General features: G+C 41.8%; 1 protein-coding gene across 1 annotated transcript in view; it reads left to right on the top strand.

Annotated features, from left to right (window-relative positions):
• The first annotated feature begins 1,349 nt into the window (after positions 1–1,349).
• Positions 1,350–21,081, top strand: part of pdlim2 (PDZ and LIM domain 2 (mystique)) — a 33,554-nt gene continuing 13,822 nt past the window's right edge. The window contains exons 1-6 of the mRNA XM_020590707.1: positions 1,350–1,676; positions 9,603–9,725; positions 11,333–11,484; positions 13,870–13,939; positions 14,443–14,588; positions 16,352–16,415. Coding sequence (XP_020446363.1) covers positions 9,633–9,725; positions 11,333–11,484; positions 13,870–13,939; positions 14,443–14,588; positions 16,352–16,415 — 525 coding nt within the window. The 5' untranslated portion in view covers positions 1,350–1,676; positions 9,603–9,632. The remainder of the gene's footprint in view (positions 1,677–9,602; positions 9,726–11,332; positions 11,485–13,869; positions 13,940–14,442; positions 14,589–16,351; positions 16,416–21,081) is intronic.

Raw genomic sequence — 21,081 nt, forward strand, 5'->3', positions numbered from 1 at the left:
ATTTATGAAGTGAAAAGCAGAAAATATATAATAAAACAGCCTTTATTCAATGCACTTTTACCTTTTATTTCATGAGCTTAAAAAAATTAATCACCATCTGCAAAGGTTTGAACACTTTGCTAAGCCAGTACTCCTTAACCTCCCCCTTAGCAGAGAGCCTGTAAATGTTTTATGTAAGAGTTTAGAATCTTTCTATTTTTGATTTTGGAACACACCAAAAGCCTCAGGCTGTATTTGTTAAAGTAGGTCATGGTGGATTTTTGAAGTCTGCGTTGAATCGTTGTCTTGTAGAAGCCTCTTGGTGTAGAAGACTGCACAACAGTTGCATCCAGAATCTGCTAGTATTCACTGAAATCCCTTTATGCATACAGTGTGTCCTGTGCCACTGGCTGCCACACAACCCCAAAGATGAATATTTCCACTCACAGCTGACATGTTCTTTTCATCAAATGCTGTTCTCTCTTTTCTTCATACTTCTGATGAGTGTGGCCAGAGATCTGTTCACTGGACATGTTACCATCTTTTCCAGATGCTGCTTTCCACACTTCAGTGACTTTTGTGATAAGAAGACAGGTGATGACTTCTGTGTAGACCTTGTTTCTGCATCAGTGCACCACTATGCCTGTGTCAGCTGCCACATCCTGCAGATTCTTAGCAGTCGTATGGAGGTTTTGTGATACCTTTTTACCCATTAGATGTGCAGTTTTATCTGGAAGTTCTTTCATCTTGTCTGCTTAACTAATCATTTCTTAATGACATTTCAGGCAGTGGAAAATCTGAGTTGGAAACACTTTGCTATCTTGTCATAGCTTTTCCTTGTTTTCTAGGCACAGCTTACGGGTCAGGTCCTCAGTTAGTTGTTTTGAGGAAACCATGGTTGTTGAGTGTTACCACAAGGGTTTAAGAGTCATAGAATTTACCAGATGGCAAGTCCTATACAATACTTGGCCTGCCTTACAAGTGCCAATTAATTAAGTCCTAACCCGATTTTCTGAATGTTTTACTTGTAGAAGGATGTCAAAACTTTTGCACATTTCACAGATACCTTTTCCCTATAGTTATTCTTTAAGCTCATAAAATAAAAAAGCAACGGTGCATTAACATTTGAGGAAAGAATATGTCTGCGAACAAAATGCGTCCAATAAGGCCCACACTTTTGCATACGACTGTATATTTATTGGATATAAATAACTAAGCAAGCCTAACCATCTAATCAACGACCTATTTGCACCTATGTCACCAGGTGAGCGCCATTGATTTGATGCGCACGCTCAGCTGTGATCCGTCAACAGATGGCGCGCGGACGCAAAACGCATCCAAATGCGACTGTGGATAAATGGCTCAATTATCACTGCGGTACCCTCCTCCCCTCCCTCCTCTCAGATATGACACGCCCCGGGTTTCTGTCCATGTCAAAGCCTTTATTTTGGTAGCAACAGATGGTAGCGCGCGCATACACAGGTGGTGTCAATGCGTGTCATCCTAACATCTGAAAGGACAGAAGAGCGACTGAGACAGGGACCTACGCGGTTTAGTGCTCCTACGCTGACGAAGGAAGCTCATACAGCTGCTTTTTTCTGCTCACATTTTGAAGGCGTCCGTTGTTTCAGGCTGAGGTGAACTGGGACCTGCTGTTAACAGGTGAAGACGCCTCAAATCACGGTGCCCTCACCTTGGTAAGTGAACATATGACTACTACAAGTGCCTCTAAGTCAGGTTCTTGTGACGTAGGCTGCTGTACGTGATATGTTTTATGACAGGTAGTGTGGCTCTTATAGGTTTATTGCAGTGGTAAAGCCTGACATGTTCACAGAGAGTGTGGGAGCGTAGAGAATGCCGTGAAGCCATAAATCGTGATTGATGCAAATTGTGCGCACAATTAAAGTGTTCACTGCGAGCTGTTTTGGCTAATGGACCGTGCTGTTAGTGGAAATTAGTAGTCACCAGTCCACACAGAGTGCAGGCTTCCAGCCCCTTCTGTAGTCCTTCGCTCAGTCAGTACATCTTTACTTTTACACATTAAGCAGTCGGTGGACCAGGTACAGCTTCGGGAAGCTTCACTATTTATGTCACATTGGCACAATTGGTGAAGAAGAAGCTGCCATCTTCTGTGTCCTGATCGGGGCTGGTAGCTCTGACATAGCAGGTCCACTTTAATCGACTCTCTACAGCTGTAATTCTTTCCTGTTTTTCCAGTTCACTTAATGAAGTGTTAGAAATGAACAGACGTGGCTTGCCAGCTCAGCAGGTGGGAACATACTTGAGGTGTTTCTCAGAGTTCATGTGTAATTCAGAACCACCCCAGTGAAACCATCACATTCCCAAACCTCCCCACCACCTGCTGTCTGTGTGTACCTTCTCCATTGTGATTATGGTCAGCTCCAGTTTGAGTGTGCCCTACCTAGCCCCCTCTTACTTTATACTGTGATTTTGCTTTTATTTTGAAAGAATGCCGTCTCTTTACTCGGAGAGGATAAAGCTATCCAGGAACCAAAAACAGTCCACTGTAATTTAGGACAAAGCAAAACAGTGGGTTTTAGAGAAAATGGGGAGAAGGCCAACTTGTCACCTTGTTACTCAGAAAAGATTCTTTTGTTTTGCAGTGAAGCAAAAGAGTGGTTTAGTCTTTAGTTTCTGCTAAATTCTACAGTGTTCTCATTTTATTTAGTTTAGGGATTTCAACAGGCAGCTTTTCTCTGTGATGTACATGTGCAAAGGTTATGCCATGCAAGTCAGTATCAGAATTCTGAAAGACCAAAATGATTTTCAGAGAAGTGTGGTTTTCAGTTTAAGCAGAGGCTTTGCAGGGTTGTCTTCACTGTTTCTTCTGCATCAGATTTTGTGAAAACATCAGTTTGTGGGTCAATACAACAGATGTTTTTCACTGAGTCAAACAGGTTTCTGAATGAGATGCACTATTATACTTTGAGTGCACAGCTAAAGAACAAAGTTGCTGTGTGCCGTTTGTGGGGAGCGTGTCATGATACAGGGACAGGATGTGGTGAACTCTGCTGATTTGGTGAGAGTGTTCAGTCTGAAGAGCAGTAACGTGATTTCCAGATGAAGATGAAGATGGAGAAGAGTGGAGCTGGTACCACAGGGTCCTTGTATTGTTACAAACTATATGTCACAGTGGCCTCAGTCAGCTGTAGCTGTGCTGTAGCATAGTGGCAGAGGGGATTTCAAGAAGGCAAGATGAATCATTTTAGAATTTAACTTGTTGTAGCAGTAGATAACATAATGTATTACTCTTATGATTATGTCACAGCACAAAGTCTATAGTAGCATCCTGTGAGTGTTCTCACTGAGAAGGGAGTAACCCACCAGACTTGCAAATATGACTGTGCCTATGGTTAATCTGATGACACACAGGCTATTAGCCTTAAAAGCTGCATGATGACGATACAGCACAGCAGCTCAGCCAACACCCCAGTTTCTTATTGTTATTGTTTGGTAGCTGCTCCTCTCCCTAGTGACTGCACCTACATACAGTATGTCTGTGGTTTGCAGAATGCAATAGGTGTGATTTGGAGAATGTACAGAATGTTATCTTTTCAGTCTGATCAATCCAGGGAGAGGCTTGCTACTGCATTCTTGTCCTTTTTATTCAGTGGGTGTGTGTTTCCACGTAGGTGCCAACCTGTTGGTGACACACACAGTGGGGCTGACCGCAGACAGCCTCTCACGGGCTGTGGAAAGTTCATGCTAAAGTATGGCCACTAGCAAGAGGCTTGACAGGTGTGATTCATACCTGGAATATTCCCTACAGCCACAGTGGTTCAGTATTCCTACCCATCAAAGCTCAGCCAGAGTTTTCAGTTGAGTGTATTGCCGTCTGCTATGTTCATCACCCGCTCTTTCAGTATTGGCATGTTGGAGACCCTGTGCTTGTTCATTTTGATCCTGTGTATTTTGGCCCAGAATTCAAGAAGAAGAAAAACCGGTCTTGGTTGAGGATTCTAGTGATTCAGGGAAGAGATGAAGAGTTAATGTAGGTAGCCAAGTTTGGCTACCCGACATTTTATTCTACAGTCGGCTAGCAGAGTTAATCTAAAGCAGTTCACTTGACATGACTATTTCACTGCTGTACATCTGGGAGCAGGTTGTTTTTACAAATGTTTCATTCCTTGGAACAAGTGAGATGTTAAGGGTTATCTTAACAACATGTTCTTTTAACAGGCCATGTATTCTTTGCAGTATTTTTTTTCCTCTACTACATGCTAATGTAACTGTCAACAGGACTACCGGCTGCCATAACTGTGTTGTGGTGGCAAAGTTATTGACTCATCATGGGTGAGTCATAGTTTTGGCCACACTACAGTAAATTATACACACAGTTTCAGACTTGTGTTGGCAGGTTTCATTGATTTGACCCAAATTACCCTTCCATGCTACTATACTGAAGATCGTTCTGTGTTATTGTCTACAATCATTCACATTTAACAGCCCTCGCCACCAAAAGTCACAGCGAGGCACATCTTGTTTCTAGTCAAAGTCAAATGAAAATACCTGCATACTGTTTGTAGTTACTAACAGCAAACACAGTGTGATAGATATACTGTACTTACTGTATATGGGTGATAGTTTTTATAACTTCTGCTCTACAAGAATGTATTCAGAAAGCATCAACCAACTATCATTCATGTCAGAAATGTGTTGGAAATTCCTATAGGTAATGAAATGTAACACCCAAGGCTCTCTGCATGTTGGAGCATCGAGTCTTGAATCCAGTGTTACCAAGTGCCTGTTCTATTTGCCTGTAGGGACAGTCTGTCATAGATGTGACAAGAGCCCAAAGGTCTTTAACATATAACGTGTATACATGATGGACTCAGAGCCTGAGAGAGTGAGCGTGTCCCTATGTAAACTGAAATAGTCTGAGCCAAGCAAACTCACCAGACGTGTCCCCTCAAATTGAGCTCTATATGTACAATGTACTTAGCAGTACTCAAGCTGCTTGTAGTGAATATTTTGTTTGTTCAGTGTATAGAATTTTCCCTCAGTCTTAGTTTTGATTGGAGATCCAGTGTAGTCCAAGTGCCAGCTCTTCATTGAAACGTACAGTAGTGACAAAATATTGGAAGGTATAGTTTTTGTTTTTTTTAAGGTACAGTAGGGTGGTCACCTGCTTCAGTTCACTGTTGGAGGAGGCTTGGTGGTCTTGTCTCATCCTGTACTCACTGGAAATAAGCATCATAAATCTTATGTTAAATGTAAAGGACAATCACATGCGACTACACATCGCATGTAGCATACATTCTCTCGACATTATATTGTTGTATTTTTATTCTTCTTCTTTCATTTCCTGCTTGAAAGTGCCTTGGATTGTGTTGCCTGCTTATCTACTTTATATTTCACTTGTATTTTTGTGGCATTCATGTGGACGACAAAGCAAGAATTTCATTGTACAGGGAAATGCGTTTCCTAACTGTGCATATGACAAACACTTTGGAACGAGGTGAACAGTGCCTTAGGGCTACAGCTAATGATTATTTTCATAGTTTAATCACCAGAATATTTTTTTTTGACTCATTGTTTGGTCTGCAGAATGTCAAAACTGTGAAATCGCAATTTCCTAAATCTCGAATTGGTGATATTCATGTTTTGGCTGATGAACAGTCCACAACCTAAAGATCTGTGGTTTATTATCGCTTATAACAAAGAAAAACAGCACATCCTCACAATTTGGCAGCTGGGATTAGAGGATATTTGAGAGCTTTTTATTTTTTTTATTATTATTATAACAATCATCAAAATAGTTGATTTTGGTGCTGATTCATATCATAATTTGGGTACAGGAATGTTTTTAAAGCTTATTAACTACTGAGTGATGGAAAGGCTGCTGACTGTATATGAGCCCCCTTGTGGCCAAAGTGTGCTGCTGAGCACATAGAGAGACAAAACCCTGGATTAGTGACTGCTGTCCATTCAATGTCGGAGGAAGCCTTTTCTCATTCAGAGCATGGTAATCTGTTGGCAAGGATGTCGGTGTTCAAGTTGCACATTATAGCTGAGTTTCTGCTGTCGGAACCTAGTGAGTGGTACACCCCATGCTTCCCTTAGCCATCACCCAGCATAACGCCACAAGTTGACACGGACCGTTGTGCTTTGCTTATCCACTGTACTTTATGCTGTGTGCAACAATCAGCCAGCAACAGAGACTGTATGAGCAGTTGAACAAGCATAACACAAACTTGCAGAAATGTTACTACTTTGCCCATGGTCCACTCAATGAAGTCCCTGTTTACCCCTAAGCCAACAACTGAATGTCTGTCATTTTTCTTGAATAACTTTCAAACTAGTAATGATATTGGCATCATTCAGCAGTAGGTCTTCATGGTCAGGCAATCATATTATGAGGGTCAAACTGTCATGGGGACATTGTGTTGCTTTTATGGTATTATGGGGAAATGGAGTTGCCTCTTGGCAGAGGTTTGCGCTCTCTGAAGGCTGTCTAGTTTTTCTTATGAGATACTCCAGCTGCACAGACTTTTAGTCTCCAGTCTCTATGAAGTGGAGTCAATGCATCTCTTAACAAAAACTAAATGTAGGCTTTTATTGCATTGCTGTTATAATATACTACATTAGCTTTAGCTAGGCGTAACTTTATAAACTCTCGACTTGGTGTCTGAACTGTTGCATAAACCTGTTTAGGAAATCAGGATGTTGCCTCTTGTAATTTATAAAATTACCTACTGCTATGGAGGTATGCAGGAGAGTCAAATCTGTCAGTAGTTTGTTTGAAATGAATATTACACTACAGCTTCTGTAGCTGTTTGAGCTCCCCTCACCTCTTGCTGTATGACTTGAACTGCGAGCCACAGAAATGACTACAAGAAGTCTTGTTGTGTTTGAGTGTGTTTTAACTGTGCTGCCAGATTAATGTATCAGAAAACGCTGTGAGATGTCACCAGAATAGAATTCACCTTTCCTGTGTACTGGCAGCTGCCCAGCATGACCTTTTTGTGGTAGCGGTTTCATCAAACTGTGTTAGAACGCTTTTGCTTTATGTGAGCTGCACTGCAATCCTAAAATGTCATCAGTGGCCAATTAGACAGTCCCTGAGTGCGCCACTTCTCTTCACTGCTGCTGTGTGTTTTTCTTCTCTGCTGTTTGTTAGCTCTGCCGCATCCTTTCACTTGACATTATCCACCCTTGTTTTTTTATGATGCAAACAGTGCACATTTATGCAGAGAATTAGCAGGGTGCTGGTTCAAGTCGCTCTATAGGAGAAGCTGCCAAGGCCCATGGAACTAATTGACACCCCCAGAGGCTGGGAAACTTTGGGATGACTGCTCCCTGTCATTATTGCAACTGCACTTCTTTCTGGAGGCCACAGCAATTAAGAGACCCTAATGGTGAGGAGCCCAGTAACCCTGCTAACTGGCCCAGACTCTTAATAAGTAACTGGGTCTGCACCGCTTGACCCAAACACTTGTGGAATGTGCAGATGATGAAACGGGCCAGTGTTTGTAGGAGAATAGCGTTCTAGAAGTTTGTCTTGTTCCTCACCTCCATATATTCAGGAGCCAGAATGAAATGTTTGTAATGAAAAGCAAAATTTACTTCTGTTCCAAAGCGCTTAATGATAAGAAACGAGTCACACAACACAGCCATAGACACAGCTGACAAAAATAAATATCAATTTGCAGACAAGAAACATGACAGTGTTAAGACAGTCGGCTATGGATATGACATAAGAGGACTGAAAAGCCAGTTTTAAAAGAAGAGTTTTGAGGTGAAGGTGCCTGAGGCTAGATCTCATCTCTAACGGCAAGTTGTTCCATAGTCCATGATCACTGACGGACATTTGTTGCTTTTATATTTAGAGAGATTGGTAAGAGCCTCATTTACCATCTGACATTTGTAATAAACTTGTTGAGATCATCGGACATGAATCCATGTTTCTCAGCGCAGCCACAGTAAGGTTATCAAAAGTGCAAATGGATAAATTTGTCAATTGACACTATGTACTGATTTTTTTTTTTTAATTTATAAATAAAGCTGCTGACTTTGCTTTTCTCAAGCCTTTTGAAAATGAGTTAATAATTAGTTATTGATGCAAAAGGAATTGCACCTCTATAGAAAGTAACTATGAGGTGTATGTTCTGCTTTTACTTTTGAAGTATTATGCAAGACCAAGCCACGTGTGTGTGCTCTGGGTTAAACACCAGGTGATGTGAAATTGTTTGGGTGTAGATTTATTTTTAGAGCACTTATCTAAGCTTAAAATATCTTATGTCATCGTCTGCGAGTGCACCTATATTACTTACTGTGCTGTCTCAGTGAGATTAGTTTCATTCACAGCGTGTGTGTGTGTGTGTGTGTGTGTGTGTGTGTGTGTGTCTGCACTGTGCAGGTGTTATGTTTAAGAACCTCTAATTGCTCATCCCATCATCACTGTGTGCCACAGAGCTCTGTCTCCACATGCATTCTCAACAGACAAGCTTGATCTAAAGCTGAGTCTGAGTAAAGTGGCAACTGAATCATCTGTTTACCCTCAAGTCGGGGGGGGGGGGGGGGTGGAAGTAATGCTAATATAAAGGTCGATTACTTAAAAGTGAGCTTAGTTGATTGTGACTGGTGGAAAATGCTGTTTTAGATAACCCTTCCAAAGTAGTTAAAGGTTTATTTGGAATGTATTTAAAAGGTTTTATATTATTACCATCATCTGTGTTATGGTTCATAACCCATCTGATCATTGTAAATCTTGATAATGGGGACATTCTCATATTGTCATGTCAACAGTGGACACAAAGTAACTTGAGAATTTTGACACCGAGTGGCTTGTACTGTACATAGAGTAAGAATGGGCCAGACATTAAGACGTGTACAGTAGGTATTCTACCAGAATTTTAGGAAACCGTGCAATCACATGGATCCTCATTGTTGCACGCACACACACACACACACACACACACACACAGGAGCTCTTGCAGGCTTCTGGGGAAAATCTTTGTGCCATGGATTGTAGTGTACACCATGCCGTCATCACCACTTATAATTTTGCAACGTGTAGCCTACTATTTTGAAAACTCCACTCTCACCATCTGCGGGCTCTGTTAATCATCTGTTCTGTTACTTTGCTGTCTAGAGTTGTTATGGATAAAAATAATTAGTACATGCTTAGCAAGATCTTGAGGCACATCATACAGTATGATAGCCAGTACTGAATGTCAACCCCAAAATTTTTTTCAAATGAAGTGGGTTCCCCCCCCCCCCCACATATGGAAAAATGAGAACAGCAACTAACCATGATGGATGATGCATTATGATTTGTTCTGTCTGAATGTTGCATTAACACCATCTCTGTCTGCAAGAATAGAATCAGGACTCCTCACATGGTTTCACTATACACAGACATCTCAGTGATTTCATTTTAAGACTGGAGCTGCGGTTGGAAAACTCACAACGGACTTGATGAGAAGCAGGATCTACAAACGTAGCATTACAAACATAAAACATCTAAACAATTAAGCAGGTTTATAGAGTTGTTCTCATGTAAATATCCAAAGTTTAGGTCCTCACATATTACTCTCACTCAGTCATGTTCACTGACTCTTGTTGTGTGTTTTTTTTTTTTTTTTTTTTCTCCCCCCTAGGGTTTTGACTAGTATTGACCAGATCACTCAATGGCGCTGACAGTGAACCTGATTGGTCCTTCACCATGGGGCTTCAGAATATCTGGAGGAAGGGACTTCAAGAAGGCCATAACTGTAACAAAGGTACTCCTCAACAGCCGCTCTGTTGCTGAACCTCATCGCACCTTATCAAACCATGTCCTGTGTTTTTTGTCAAAACATAGTTTGTAATGTCATGCAAAGTCGGCTTCCTCCTTGCTGTTGCTCTTTTCTTCTCTTTGTTTGTGTCTGCGGGCTGCTTTGCACCCATTTCCTTGACTACTGTACCCGTGAGAATAGGATGGAAGCAGATTACATTAGAAGGAAACCACTGATTATAGTTGCGGTGGAAGGTGAGGGGCTTCCTGATCCTAGAGCAGTGTTTCTATAACAACGTGCATGCGTGACCACGTGCATCAGTCAGTTTTTACCGTAATACGTGTGTGGTATTTCTACAGGAATTTTGTGGCAAAACCATGGCAGGACATCAATGCTTCAAGCAACCAGAGTTTGAATGTCCTTTATATTCAGAAGCTTTTATTGTTTGTCCCCTCTTAACAAGTTGCACTAGAAAAACGGGTCCCTCCTTGGTAACTGTCTTTAAGTCTGGGTTAAGTTTAGGCCCCACCTGTTACTGACTCGCTGTATTCATCAACATGTTTGCTTGTCTGAAATATCAAATATGTTCTTCTTGAGTGAGAAACTTCATCGCTGAAATTTGAGAAACGGCTAGTCTCAGTCGCCCCCTCCGAACCCCCTTTGTGGCTGAAGCTTGGAACAGAGATAGAACATTGATGCCCCCCCCTGTTGCCCTGAAAGATGGCTTGCCCCCTTCTTCTCTCAGGCTCAGACCCTGGAAAAGAACCCCCAACTGCTCTTATGTTATGTGAAACCAGGTTCGTCCTGATCGAAGAGGCATGTACTAGTGTGGGTCACCACAGCAACGCTTAATTGCCCCTGAAGTGGGCCCACAGACATGACACCTTTGCCCTTGTGCTGGGCTAAACTGACAAACAGTCTTTTGACTGGCATTCTCTGTGCATCCTTTTTTTTTCTTCTAGAGATGCAGGAATGACTTTCATCTTCACTGGTTATAAATTTGTTATTGCTTCACTCTGTTTTTAGTTGTTGCAAATGTCATGCTACTTTCTAAAGTCTGAGCAGTTTGAGCTTCAGTCTCCTCATTTTGGCTTTGTTTTAGAAAGCCTGTGTGTTTGTGTGAACATGCCTGGGATACAGGAACCAAGCTGAGAGTTGTGGCTTGGATGAAATGTTTCGGCCCATTAGTGTGGAATTCCCCTCTGATGTGGTAGTATAGCATTGGCTTTGACATGCAGCGAGGCTGTTTGCAAAGGTCAGGCCCAGTCAAACCGTCAAGTAGTGTCACATTAATGACTTCTCCCAGAGGGTGTCATGAATCTGTCCGCCGTGGACCAGCACTGCTCTGGTGTGTGCGTGTGTGTGAGAGAGGGAGAGAGAGAAATGCTGTGGCGTCTCTTGGTATTAGGATTAAATACTAGTTGTAGAGAGACAGTTGGAATAAGAGTGTGAAGGAACTTGGACCTTTTCTCATTCACTCCAACCTTAGTGGCAAATTTCACTAACACATTGTCCACAGCTTTAAGAATCAGAGCTGTTCAAGCTTGCCAGGTAGATAAAGTATTAGGGCAGTGGGACCTACTGTAACTAGAGCTCCTTCCTCTGTTTAACAGGTCAACGTGGGCAGCAAGGCAGCGCAGGGAGACCTGCAACCAGGTGATATCATCTTGGAAATCAATGGGGAAAACACCACAGACATGCTGAATGTGGAGGCCCAGAACAAGATCAAGAACTCAAAGACCCATCTGCACCTGATGGTGGAGAGGTACATTAGACAAATAATCCTGCTAAAATTAGTTGTACAGTGTGTTGGGTTTATAAACAAAGTATAAATACTGTACATATGCAGTGTTGTGCAGTATGGCTCCCCATACCATTGTCTTCAATGTGCCTAATTTTCTGTTTGTCAGGATCACAGTCTTCCCAGCTTTCATCTTTCTTTACCCAGTTTTGTAACTTTGTCATGCAAACGCTGTACAAACAAAACCAGTGATTGTAATCAGGGGAAATGCCAGTGTGTGTGGTGAGAGCCACACTGTTCCCTTCCCTGGTCCTCCCTAATAAACCCTGTTTTGAAATTTGCCAAAACATTTTATGGGTGACAGAGCACTGAAGAGTGTTCCCTTTGAGCTAGTGTTGCTTTTGGCTGGTATTTTGATTAAAGGTCCCCCCTAAAATCTCATTTCTTGTCAACACTGTTCCTTGTCATTCTTGCATTGCAGACATACACATTCACTTTTTTTTTTTTTTTTTTTCTTGGATATCCTGTGTCCATGTGAGTGAATTTTTCCCTGCTGACTTCATGTCTCTCACCAAGCCAGAAACAACACCACTGCTCCCTGCCTGCCCAGGACAATGCCACTGTGTATGTCTGCCATGTCTTTAATCCTACTGTTAACTACCAGTGGTTTTCAGCACCAAGAATCGGATGCTCCTCCCAGGCTGCTGTTGTAATGACACTCATGTCTATTTTAATTATGTGCAAACAAGCTCTAGAGAAGTGTGTAACTGAGTAGCACCTTCTGTTAAGTTTAATTTGTTGGTTGCTTATTTAAGAGCACTCCCTTTTCCAGTTCCACATCTGGTTGGCAGTTTATTCTCATCAACCCTGCTGTGATGTGGGTACTGGCTATCATCACATAACTGGTGTTGCCCACTGGAGCAGCTGACTGTCATTAGCCCATCCTCAGAATAGATGTGCTGGATTTAGACGTGTCTGCTGCTGTAAACGGAGGCAGCGGTTTATTGCTGGTGCATCCGATGACATGTTCATCCCAGGCTTTTACATGACAAAACCACCACACCATAACTGTCTTCTCATTGCCTGTTTGTTTGTTTTTTTCCTAAGTCAGATTTTGTTTGCAGTTCCTTACATGGACTTAATTAGTTCTTTGTTGCCTTGTGGGTGATGATGATGTGTACTGTAGGGTCACCATACATCTATAATGGAACAGTACAATAGTTTCCTCTTTAAAGCCGAGATGTTTTGAAGTGCTTGTGTGCATCCAGCAGCTATCATACCCTAAAACATCATCATAATCATCATCATCATCTCATTTGGCCACTGAAGAGTCAGAACACTTACTGTGAAAGTGCTGTTGCTGCAGCAGTAAAGGCCAAATAAACCTTATCGCCTTTCTTTGAGATGTGCTTGACTGTTAAAACAGCAGGCCTAGATATCAGTCTTCAAATGGCAAGCCAGGTAAAGTCAGTGCTATAACAAATGTGAATCTGTATAACCTAAATCATAACTTTACCACATCACATATATTTAAAAAAAAAAAAAAAAAAAAGCTAAATATGAATAATTCAATACATTACTAACAGAAACAAAGTATCACTATACTGGAAAATTTTTTATACCAGCACTAGTATCACATTTTGAAATGGTTTCAAAATGTCTTTGTCTAAAGACCATGTTTTCTACTACTGTTCTGATTTACATGGTAGAAAGTAGGTGGATTTTTTTTTTTTTTTTTTATTCGGGGCAAGCAGTTTTCAGATTTATGCAGTTCCTAATTTGAAGCAATGACTTTGTCAGGCCTGCTACATGAATAGCCTACAGAAAGAAGTGGCTTGCAGTTGCTATATCTGTTGTCGTTTTCCCGCATGCAGTATGTGGAGCCCAGCCACGCGAGGTGTGCTTCTAGCTGATTTACCACAGGCATCCAGGCTTTCCTGTGTGCCTCATTACCCCAGGCTCAACCAAGCGCCAGTCAGCCTCTGGCCCCGTAGCTGTTTGGAGGGGGGGGGGGCACTGCGAGTTTGCGTTGGCGCTTATTCTGACCATATTTCCCCCACAAAATCTAATGATGGAATTCATTATAGAATGTGAGTAGTTGGTAAGCTGAGATTTTCAAAAAAGGGGGATAGTCTGCAATATTTGTGCAATAATATGTAAGGTCTTTGGGAACATGCCATTGGATGCTTACAGAACCTCAGCAAAGGGGATGAGATATGTGTGTGTGGTTTTGTTGGGTCCCCACCCCAGTTGGCATTATTCTTACTTGTTTTTAACAAATTTGCTCACTACCTTTTTTGGTTTTGTTGAAATTTAACGGTAAGAGGATCTGAGTATCCTACATGCTACATAGGTGGCAAGTGAAACTTATTTGTATTGAGTGAGTTCTGTGTTGTTTTGTCTTTCAAGACCTGAACCTGGCAGCTCTGGACAGACCAATGGAATCAGCACACCTGAACAGTTCACTGCACGCTTCCAGGTCAGTGCTGCAGCCCCACAGGAGCTTTTAATCTGTCTACGCTGTGACTTAATTACAAGACCTCAAATAGCAAATTGATGTCCCACAGCTGTTTTCCGTCTGGTTTTGCTCCACAACATTGCACAGAAGTGCCTGTTTTATTGGGATGATGTGTTATTTTGACAGCAGGGGGTATGTGGTGGCTTTTCTGCCAACGCACGCATCACACATCTGTTTATTTCACCATCCTGATGATGGAAACAATATAAGACATGGCTGAGATTTAGTACATGTTCTGTTTTACTGAGACGACAAGTCCTAGAGCTCTGCCTACATGGCAATACTGTATATAGGCTGCAGACTCGTTTTAAATTAGGACGCACATTTACTTCCATGTATTTCTGTGTGCCGTCATTTTCACGTGTTGACTATACTTTACTTCTCACTTAAGCCTCTTAATACAGTATTAAATATCAAGTTACATTCAGCAGATACTAATGCATTAATGGTCCTCTGTTTTATAGGAGGCAGTAAAAGTGAGTCGAGATGAGAATCAGAACTACAGGGAGTACACCATCTCCAGCCCTGTTTCGCTGTCACCTAGACCATACTCACCAGCCCCTCCTGCCAGCCCCGACAGGAAGATGCTGACAGCCACCACCAACAAGAGGTAGCTCCCCTGATGACCAGCTGTTTGACATCTGTGCAGAGCACTGCCATGTTCATATATGCAGGCCAAAGTGGATTTTGTTGCCTATCTGATAAAGATAATCATCATCATCTTTGATGCTCAAGATTGTTGGGTGTTTTTTTTTTTTTTTGTTTTTTTTTTGGTAACCGTGTCTTGTAACATCAGTAAAGTTGTGAAGAATCTGTTGTGCCCCAGGAAAAAAAGAACACACCGGAAAACTTGAACATTAGTGTGTGTGTGGTCTTTGAAGCTATTGGACATATATGAACCCTCAGCCAGCTTGTACACTCCGCGTTGTCACTGTGCTTACCATTGCTATAATGAAAGCAAAGACTTGTGCCGTCTAAAGTCTCACAAGTATGATCCGGTTACTTGTAAATTGCAGTTTGGAAAATCAACCTGAAACACTAGATTAAAGAGAAATTCTATCTGCATGATCTGAAGATGGTCTACAGTCACTGTAGTGCTCAACATTTCAGATTGATGGCAAACCTTTCTAAAAAGGGAAGGGAAAAAAAACATCCATTCACTGATAAAATAGGCTTGCATGTGGACAAAAGGCTGCATCAAATGCTCTCTTGACTCCACATAGGATCAGAGTGAATAAGTATGGTAATAACAGACCGAAAGTGGAGCCAGGGGATTGTACTGTAGTAACAAAGGATATGCACACGACATCACATTCCACTGATTGCACTCACTTTAACAAAAGGCACAATGTGGAACGTTCACCATGCTTTTTTGTGTGTGAATGTTTGGTGACTGTCCCAGACAGCTTTTAGTAGATCGCAGTTCAAACCCACATTTTCTCCCTTCTCTGGACTGATGAAGCTTCCTGCCCTGCTCTTAACTGGATTTCATCCTCAGTGGAAATGCAATTACAGTTCTTGCTGTCTTTTTCTTCCTTTGTTTTCATCTTAATAAATTTAATCTGTGTTTTATAGAAGTAGCAATTTTAGAAATTGTGCTTTATTTCTAAATGAACAAGTTTACAGTGACATCAGTAAGAAACCTGTTGGACTAAAATATGTCATGGTATGAATATCCCGATTTGTACGTATGCATCATCTATAGGTGGGTGATGCAGATTTAATTTGATTTCATGATTTAAATCATGTGAAGTACTGGAAAATGAATATTTATGGATGAATTCAGATATGGATGTTTATTTTGGCAAATTAAGCAAATGGCTGACAAATGAAAGCACACTTTTTTTTTTTTTAATTATTTAAAAGTCCAGTACTGCTCTAAGTCATTCTGGCTCCTTTATTTGCAGTATTGCCAACAATAGCTTAATATATATCTAGAGCTATATGCTTATTTTGTTATATTACACAGCCTTATGCTGGTTTACTTGCCCAGGTCTCCATTATTATTTTTTATTTTTATTTTATTTTTTTATTCCTATTATCTCATTTCAGTGAGCATTCCTTTGGCTGCCTGCACTGTTTGTTGCTTGGTAATACTGTTTATTTTGTTATACTACACAGCCTTATGCTGGTTTACTGTTTACTTGCCCATACTTGTACATACACATTGAGAGCCGATGTACCAGAGTCAGATTCCTCGTGTGTCCGACACACCTGGCCATTAAAGCTGATTCTGATTTTTCTGAGATATTAAGGGAGTAGCTACTGTAGCACATAAATTATATGAAAACATCTGAGGGTCAGTAGTATTTCATGTTGTATTGTTCACCCCAAAATCTTATGTATTGATTCTTTGTCTTGCTTATGCTGCAGTGTCCAGCTGCGCTCATGGTCTCCAGAGGAGAGGAGTCGCCGGCTGTCCAGGCCAGTCTCACAGGTTGGTTTAGCCAAGTCCTATTTTTCTTTGTACTTACTGGGAGACAGTTATTTGTGACTGTTAAACCAGAATTTTTTTTTTTTTTTTTTTTTTTTTTTTTTGCCATGTTTGAATTGTGTCTCTCCCACTCATAATTCTATAAAAATAGTTTTTCTGCTTTTTGGATTTTACATACTTAGTGATTAGGACCATTGTCTGGGTGCTTGGAGCAGGTCCTAGTGTGGAACCTGTAGTTCTAGTATACTTGAGAAATGCATGCAAATGTCCTCAGTCTTGGGCTACAGCTCACTCGGGCAGTATAGCTGAAGGTTTTTATCCTCTCGGTGAGATGTTTGTTATGACTGCACTGACCCAGACTGCCAGGCTGTAAGAATAGCACATTTCCTCTTAAATTGTTAGTCTCTGGTGCCACAGAAGATGCCCTTCAAAAGGTTTGGACTCCAGTGTGCTGGATGTGGGCTTCATAGTAAAGGCAGAATGCGGAGAGGGTTTGACATTTTTACAGCAGGGAGTGCATGAAATGAAAAGGTCAGTCTTTTGAAAATATTTGACATTAAGCTGAACAAGCGTTTGTCATGGTTTCATTCAGAAGCTGCGCTAAAGAGGAGGGAGAAAAAAAAAAGACTTTGTCTCAGCAAGGACCTTAACCTTTAGTTGTCTGAATGGAGACTTGTAAGTCTCGGTAAGCAGTGGAATATGGGGTTATCATGAGACTGCAGCTAAACTATGGAGTGCTTATTTACCATTCCAGCAACAAAACCAGAGGAGGAACTTGGGCCTCTGGAAAGACTTTTCTGAGTTAAAGAGAGAAAATGTTGTGGGAAAGTTCATCATGAGCTATTTCAGCTATGCCTACACGGTTTGTCTCAAGCACGGGTCCCACTGAAGACAGAACATGTGTACTGACGGTACAGGAAAAACACACCAGACCTCTTGTGAAGTCGCAAAGAATTCCAGCAATTTATCACTTGGCACATCACATGAAGTTGGATAAATATGCAGAGGTTTGAACTTCAAAACAGTGGAGTGCTCTTTCTAAGAGGCCGCTGGCTGAAAGGGTCTGTCTTTTAAGACAGATTTGGGATTCCTCTTTCTCTTCTTAGTTGTTTACATACTAAATGGGATTCAGATGCACTCTCACTCAGTGGTGTTAGTGGTGGCTTTTGTCAGAATGCCTTTCACACTGGGAGAAAGGTGAACCAGTCAAGACATGATTTAACTGGGGTCCAAGTGGGTCTTTTGAGGATGCCGTCATTGTTTTTGGAACAGTTTTGGCATGTCTTTATCAAACTCCCTTGGTCAGTCAGGAACATTATGAAATATGGTCCCAACAAAATGTTATTAGGAATGTGAGACAAAGTCCCTCCTTATAACTAATTTGATGTGACCGCAAAGACACATGTTGTCTCCCGCCAAGCTGTTTTAGGGAATGGAGGGGTGCAGACATGAATGCACTCTGTCTGGCTTGATTCAACTGACATGAGTGTGATATGTGATGCTCACTTGGTCAACCGATGCCTGAGGCAAACAATCAGCTGGACTGGAGATAGAGCTGTTTTTAGTGTCAAGTACTTGGAGTATATTTGGAAGTGAACTGGTTATTATGAGCCATACATCCCTTTTGGCTCAAAAGTTATAAATAAACCATTTCAAATTGTGAATTTTGCAGCTTTTAAAGGGACATTTGACCCCCCCGTACTGTCACAAAGGGTACTTGTCAGTCTGTGAAAAGTTTTGTAATGTCTCCTGTAGCTTATTAGGAAGCTCTTTAGTCTGAGAAAATTACTGATTATGTGATTAGGGTCTTAAACTCAGCCTCAAAGTTTGCAATAGACTGTTGAATCTGAAGTTGTAAGATGGGAACATTTACCAGAGATGGACAGTCACATGCTGTAATGGGAAATGTAGTATTTAGTGTTCTGGGAGATAAGTCGGAATATCTTCTCTGATTTTTAAATTTTTCTTATGAGACACCCAAAATTTTGAAAATCAATAGATTTGTTACACAAATTAGACAAAGGAGCAGATGCAACAGTCTAGAAAATGAATTATACATGCTCAGTTGAGCTTACTGATATGACTGTGGTTTTATTGGTGGATTATTTCTCAGTGAAGGTACTTAAGCTTCAGGGAAATGCAAATGCTGACGTTTTCAGAATTGGCCCAAAACTACATCTAAAATTTCCCAGTGGAGTTGTGAGGTTGTGGTAAGCAAACCATGGCAGAGTAAACTTCTGTACTGGCCTACCAAAACAAACTTTAGAAGCTGTTGTTGCTCAGAGCTCTATCAGCACACCCTTAGGAATGAGCGTGCTCTTGTCTGTCTGTCCAGGACAACCTGGCATGTTTGTGGTATTTATGGAGTCGCTCTTTCTCCCATTCTCTTTACCAATTTTAAATTCACTCTTTTCTCTCATTTTTCTTATGTTGGTATGCATCATCTTGTGTCCTGAGACATTTTACATTCCTTCTGTCTCCCTCCACTCCAATGTAAACTATTTCTGCTTGTCATTTTTGGCAATTTTTAATAGTTCATTTCATATCCTGTACTTAATATCAAAATACTGGCTTTGAGATGACTGCAATCTGAGAAGTTTAATCACTGCTTTGTTGTCCCCCCCCCCCACTCGAAGCTTATTTGAATTGCTTGCTCTGCTGTGGATCTCTGACAGCCTCCATGTTTGTCATGATCCAGCCTAGTGGATGAGAGTTTCGGGTTTTGCCTGACCTCCTCTAAAGGCCATCTACTCGGGTTTTAAAGTGGTGATGAGACTTTCACTGCAGGGCTGTTATTAGTGAGTGGAGTTCTCTGAGTGGTCGGTGGGGAAATGGCTGGGAAGAGGCCTACCGTGGGCACACTGTGCATTATGCTGCTCGGCCTGGCAGGAACACAGCAGCCCAGTGAGTGCTGAGATGCAGGGTCTCTAGGACAAGGGCCTCTGTCCTGCATCAGAGGTGCAGAGTGTTGCTGTATCAGATGACCAGCCCTTCTGAAAAGCTCCTAAAAGACTTTTCCACCCCTGTTTTGGCTTCCTGAATGAGAAAAGTGGGATGCGAAACGGGATCCTCCATTTTCCAGGGTGTTGGATATCATGAGGCCCCTGTACAAAAGCCCCTGTACAATTGTGAAGGCTGGTGGTGCTTTTTCCCCTTGTGCCACAAGGCTTGCCGTTGTGTGGTGATAGCTGGGGGTGGGGAACACCAGGGAAACACACATTCAGAAACTCTACTTAAGCCATCACACCACTCTGCAGAGTCCAGACGCTGCTTAAATGCAATGTTCTTTGTGCGTCATCAGTCTAAACTGCCTGAAGCACCACCACCACCACACAGAACACTCTAAACTGCCTGAAGCACCACCACCACACAGAACACGTATGCATATAATTGCATGCTTGGAAAATGGACACTGCACTGCATGATGTTCTTGTACAAAGGCTGGCCGGCCTTTTCTATACATTACTGTGCATGTGTGGATTGTATGGGATAATTTTGTATAAGGATAGTGCATCCAACTTTTACCTTTTTTTTTTACTTGACTGTAAAACAATTTTGGGACAAGAATGTCTGCACTAACCTGTAGGTTTCCCATACCATCAACATTTGGCCATGTGACTGAATGTTGTCAGCCAAATCTGTGCTCTTGAAGCGCATAGTGTGTTGAGTAAGAAAGTGACTTGACAGTTGCAGGAAGCATTCACATTGGCTGAAGTGTCCTGAAGCAAGAGTGACCGATTTTTCATCACATTGGCTGAAGTGTCCTGAAGCAACAGCGGAGTGACCGATTTTTCAAAAAACAAATGCATTGCTATTGACATGCACTGGAAACCCCTGCAGGAATAACTGAGTAAACCTATGGACATTGCACTTTATTAGGCGTAACATTGACAGGCTCTCTTGTGTACTTCCTATGTTCATGTCTACTGTCTCACCAGTGTGACAAAAGGAGCCGAACAATCTCTAGATTGCTGAAAGCTGGACATCAGAATATATCTGAACTGGCCAGAAACCATCGTGATTCAGAGAATCTGTTTATACCATCAAGAAGTGACCACAGCAGGATCTCTGTTACGATGAGCAGTGCCCAAAACCAAACTGCTTTCACAAGACATGACCCGTGAAAAGGCCATCAGGACCAGGCTCCATGTCTGGGTTTTCACTCAGCACTGTGAGGTACTTGAGGGTTGCCTTAGTGGGCAGTCAGATCCTATGCTGGGTTAGGGAGGTTGCTTTATAAATATACCTCCTAGTGTTGTTTGGCCAGCTCCTGCAGAGGGACATGAAGTTTTGACCCTGTGCAGACGAAACTTGCCTGTCTATGCTAATTCAGGTGGATTGGCCTTGGCTGTGTGACCCATGTCACTAACCTGTGTTTAGGGGAAGCAGTGTAACTGTCCATCCATGTATCATCTATCCATTGCATTTTTCGGATTACTGTTCTCCTCATAGCAGGCCAGCCTGCACAGCAGGGCCTGGCTTTGTCCTGCTCTATTCTGGAGATTGTGGTGGACTCGAGTGCAAAGCTGCAGTCATTGCTTTGGAGCAGAAATGGAGAGTTGGCATGCAGGAATGGAGCAAAATTTTGTTTTTATATGGAATCTTATTGCACACAGGGCAGTGGTTAGTGCTGTCTCTTCACAGCAAGAAGATTCCAGGTTCGAGCCCG

Source organism: Monopterus albus, unplaced genomic scaffold (assembly GCF_001952655.1).
Source record: "Monopterus albus unplaced genomic scaffold, M_albus_1.0 scaffold12.1, whole genome shotgun sequence".
Taxonomy (NCBI): domain Eukaryota; kingdom Metazoa; phylum Chordata; class Actinopteri; order Synbranchiformes; family Synbranchidae; genus Monopterus; species Monopterus albus.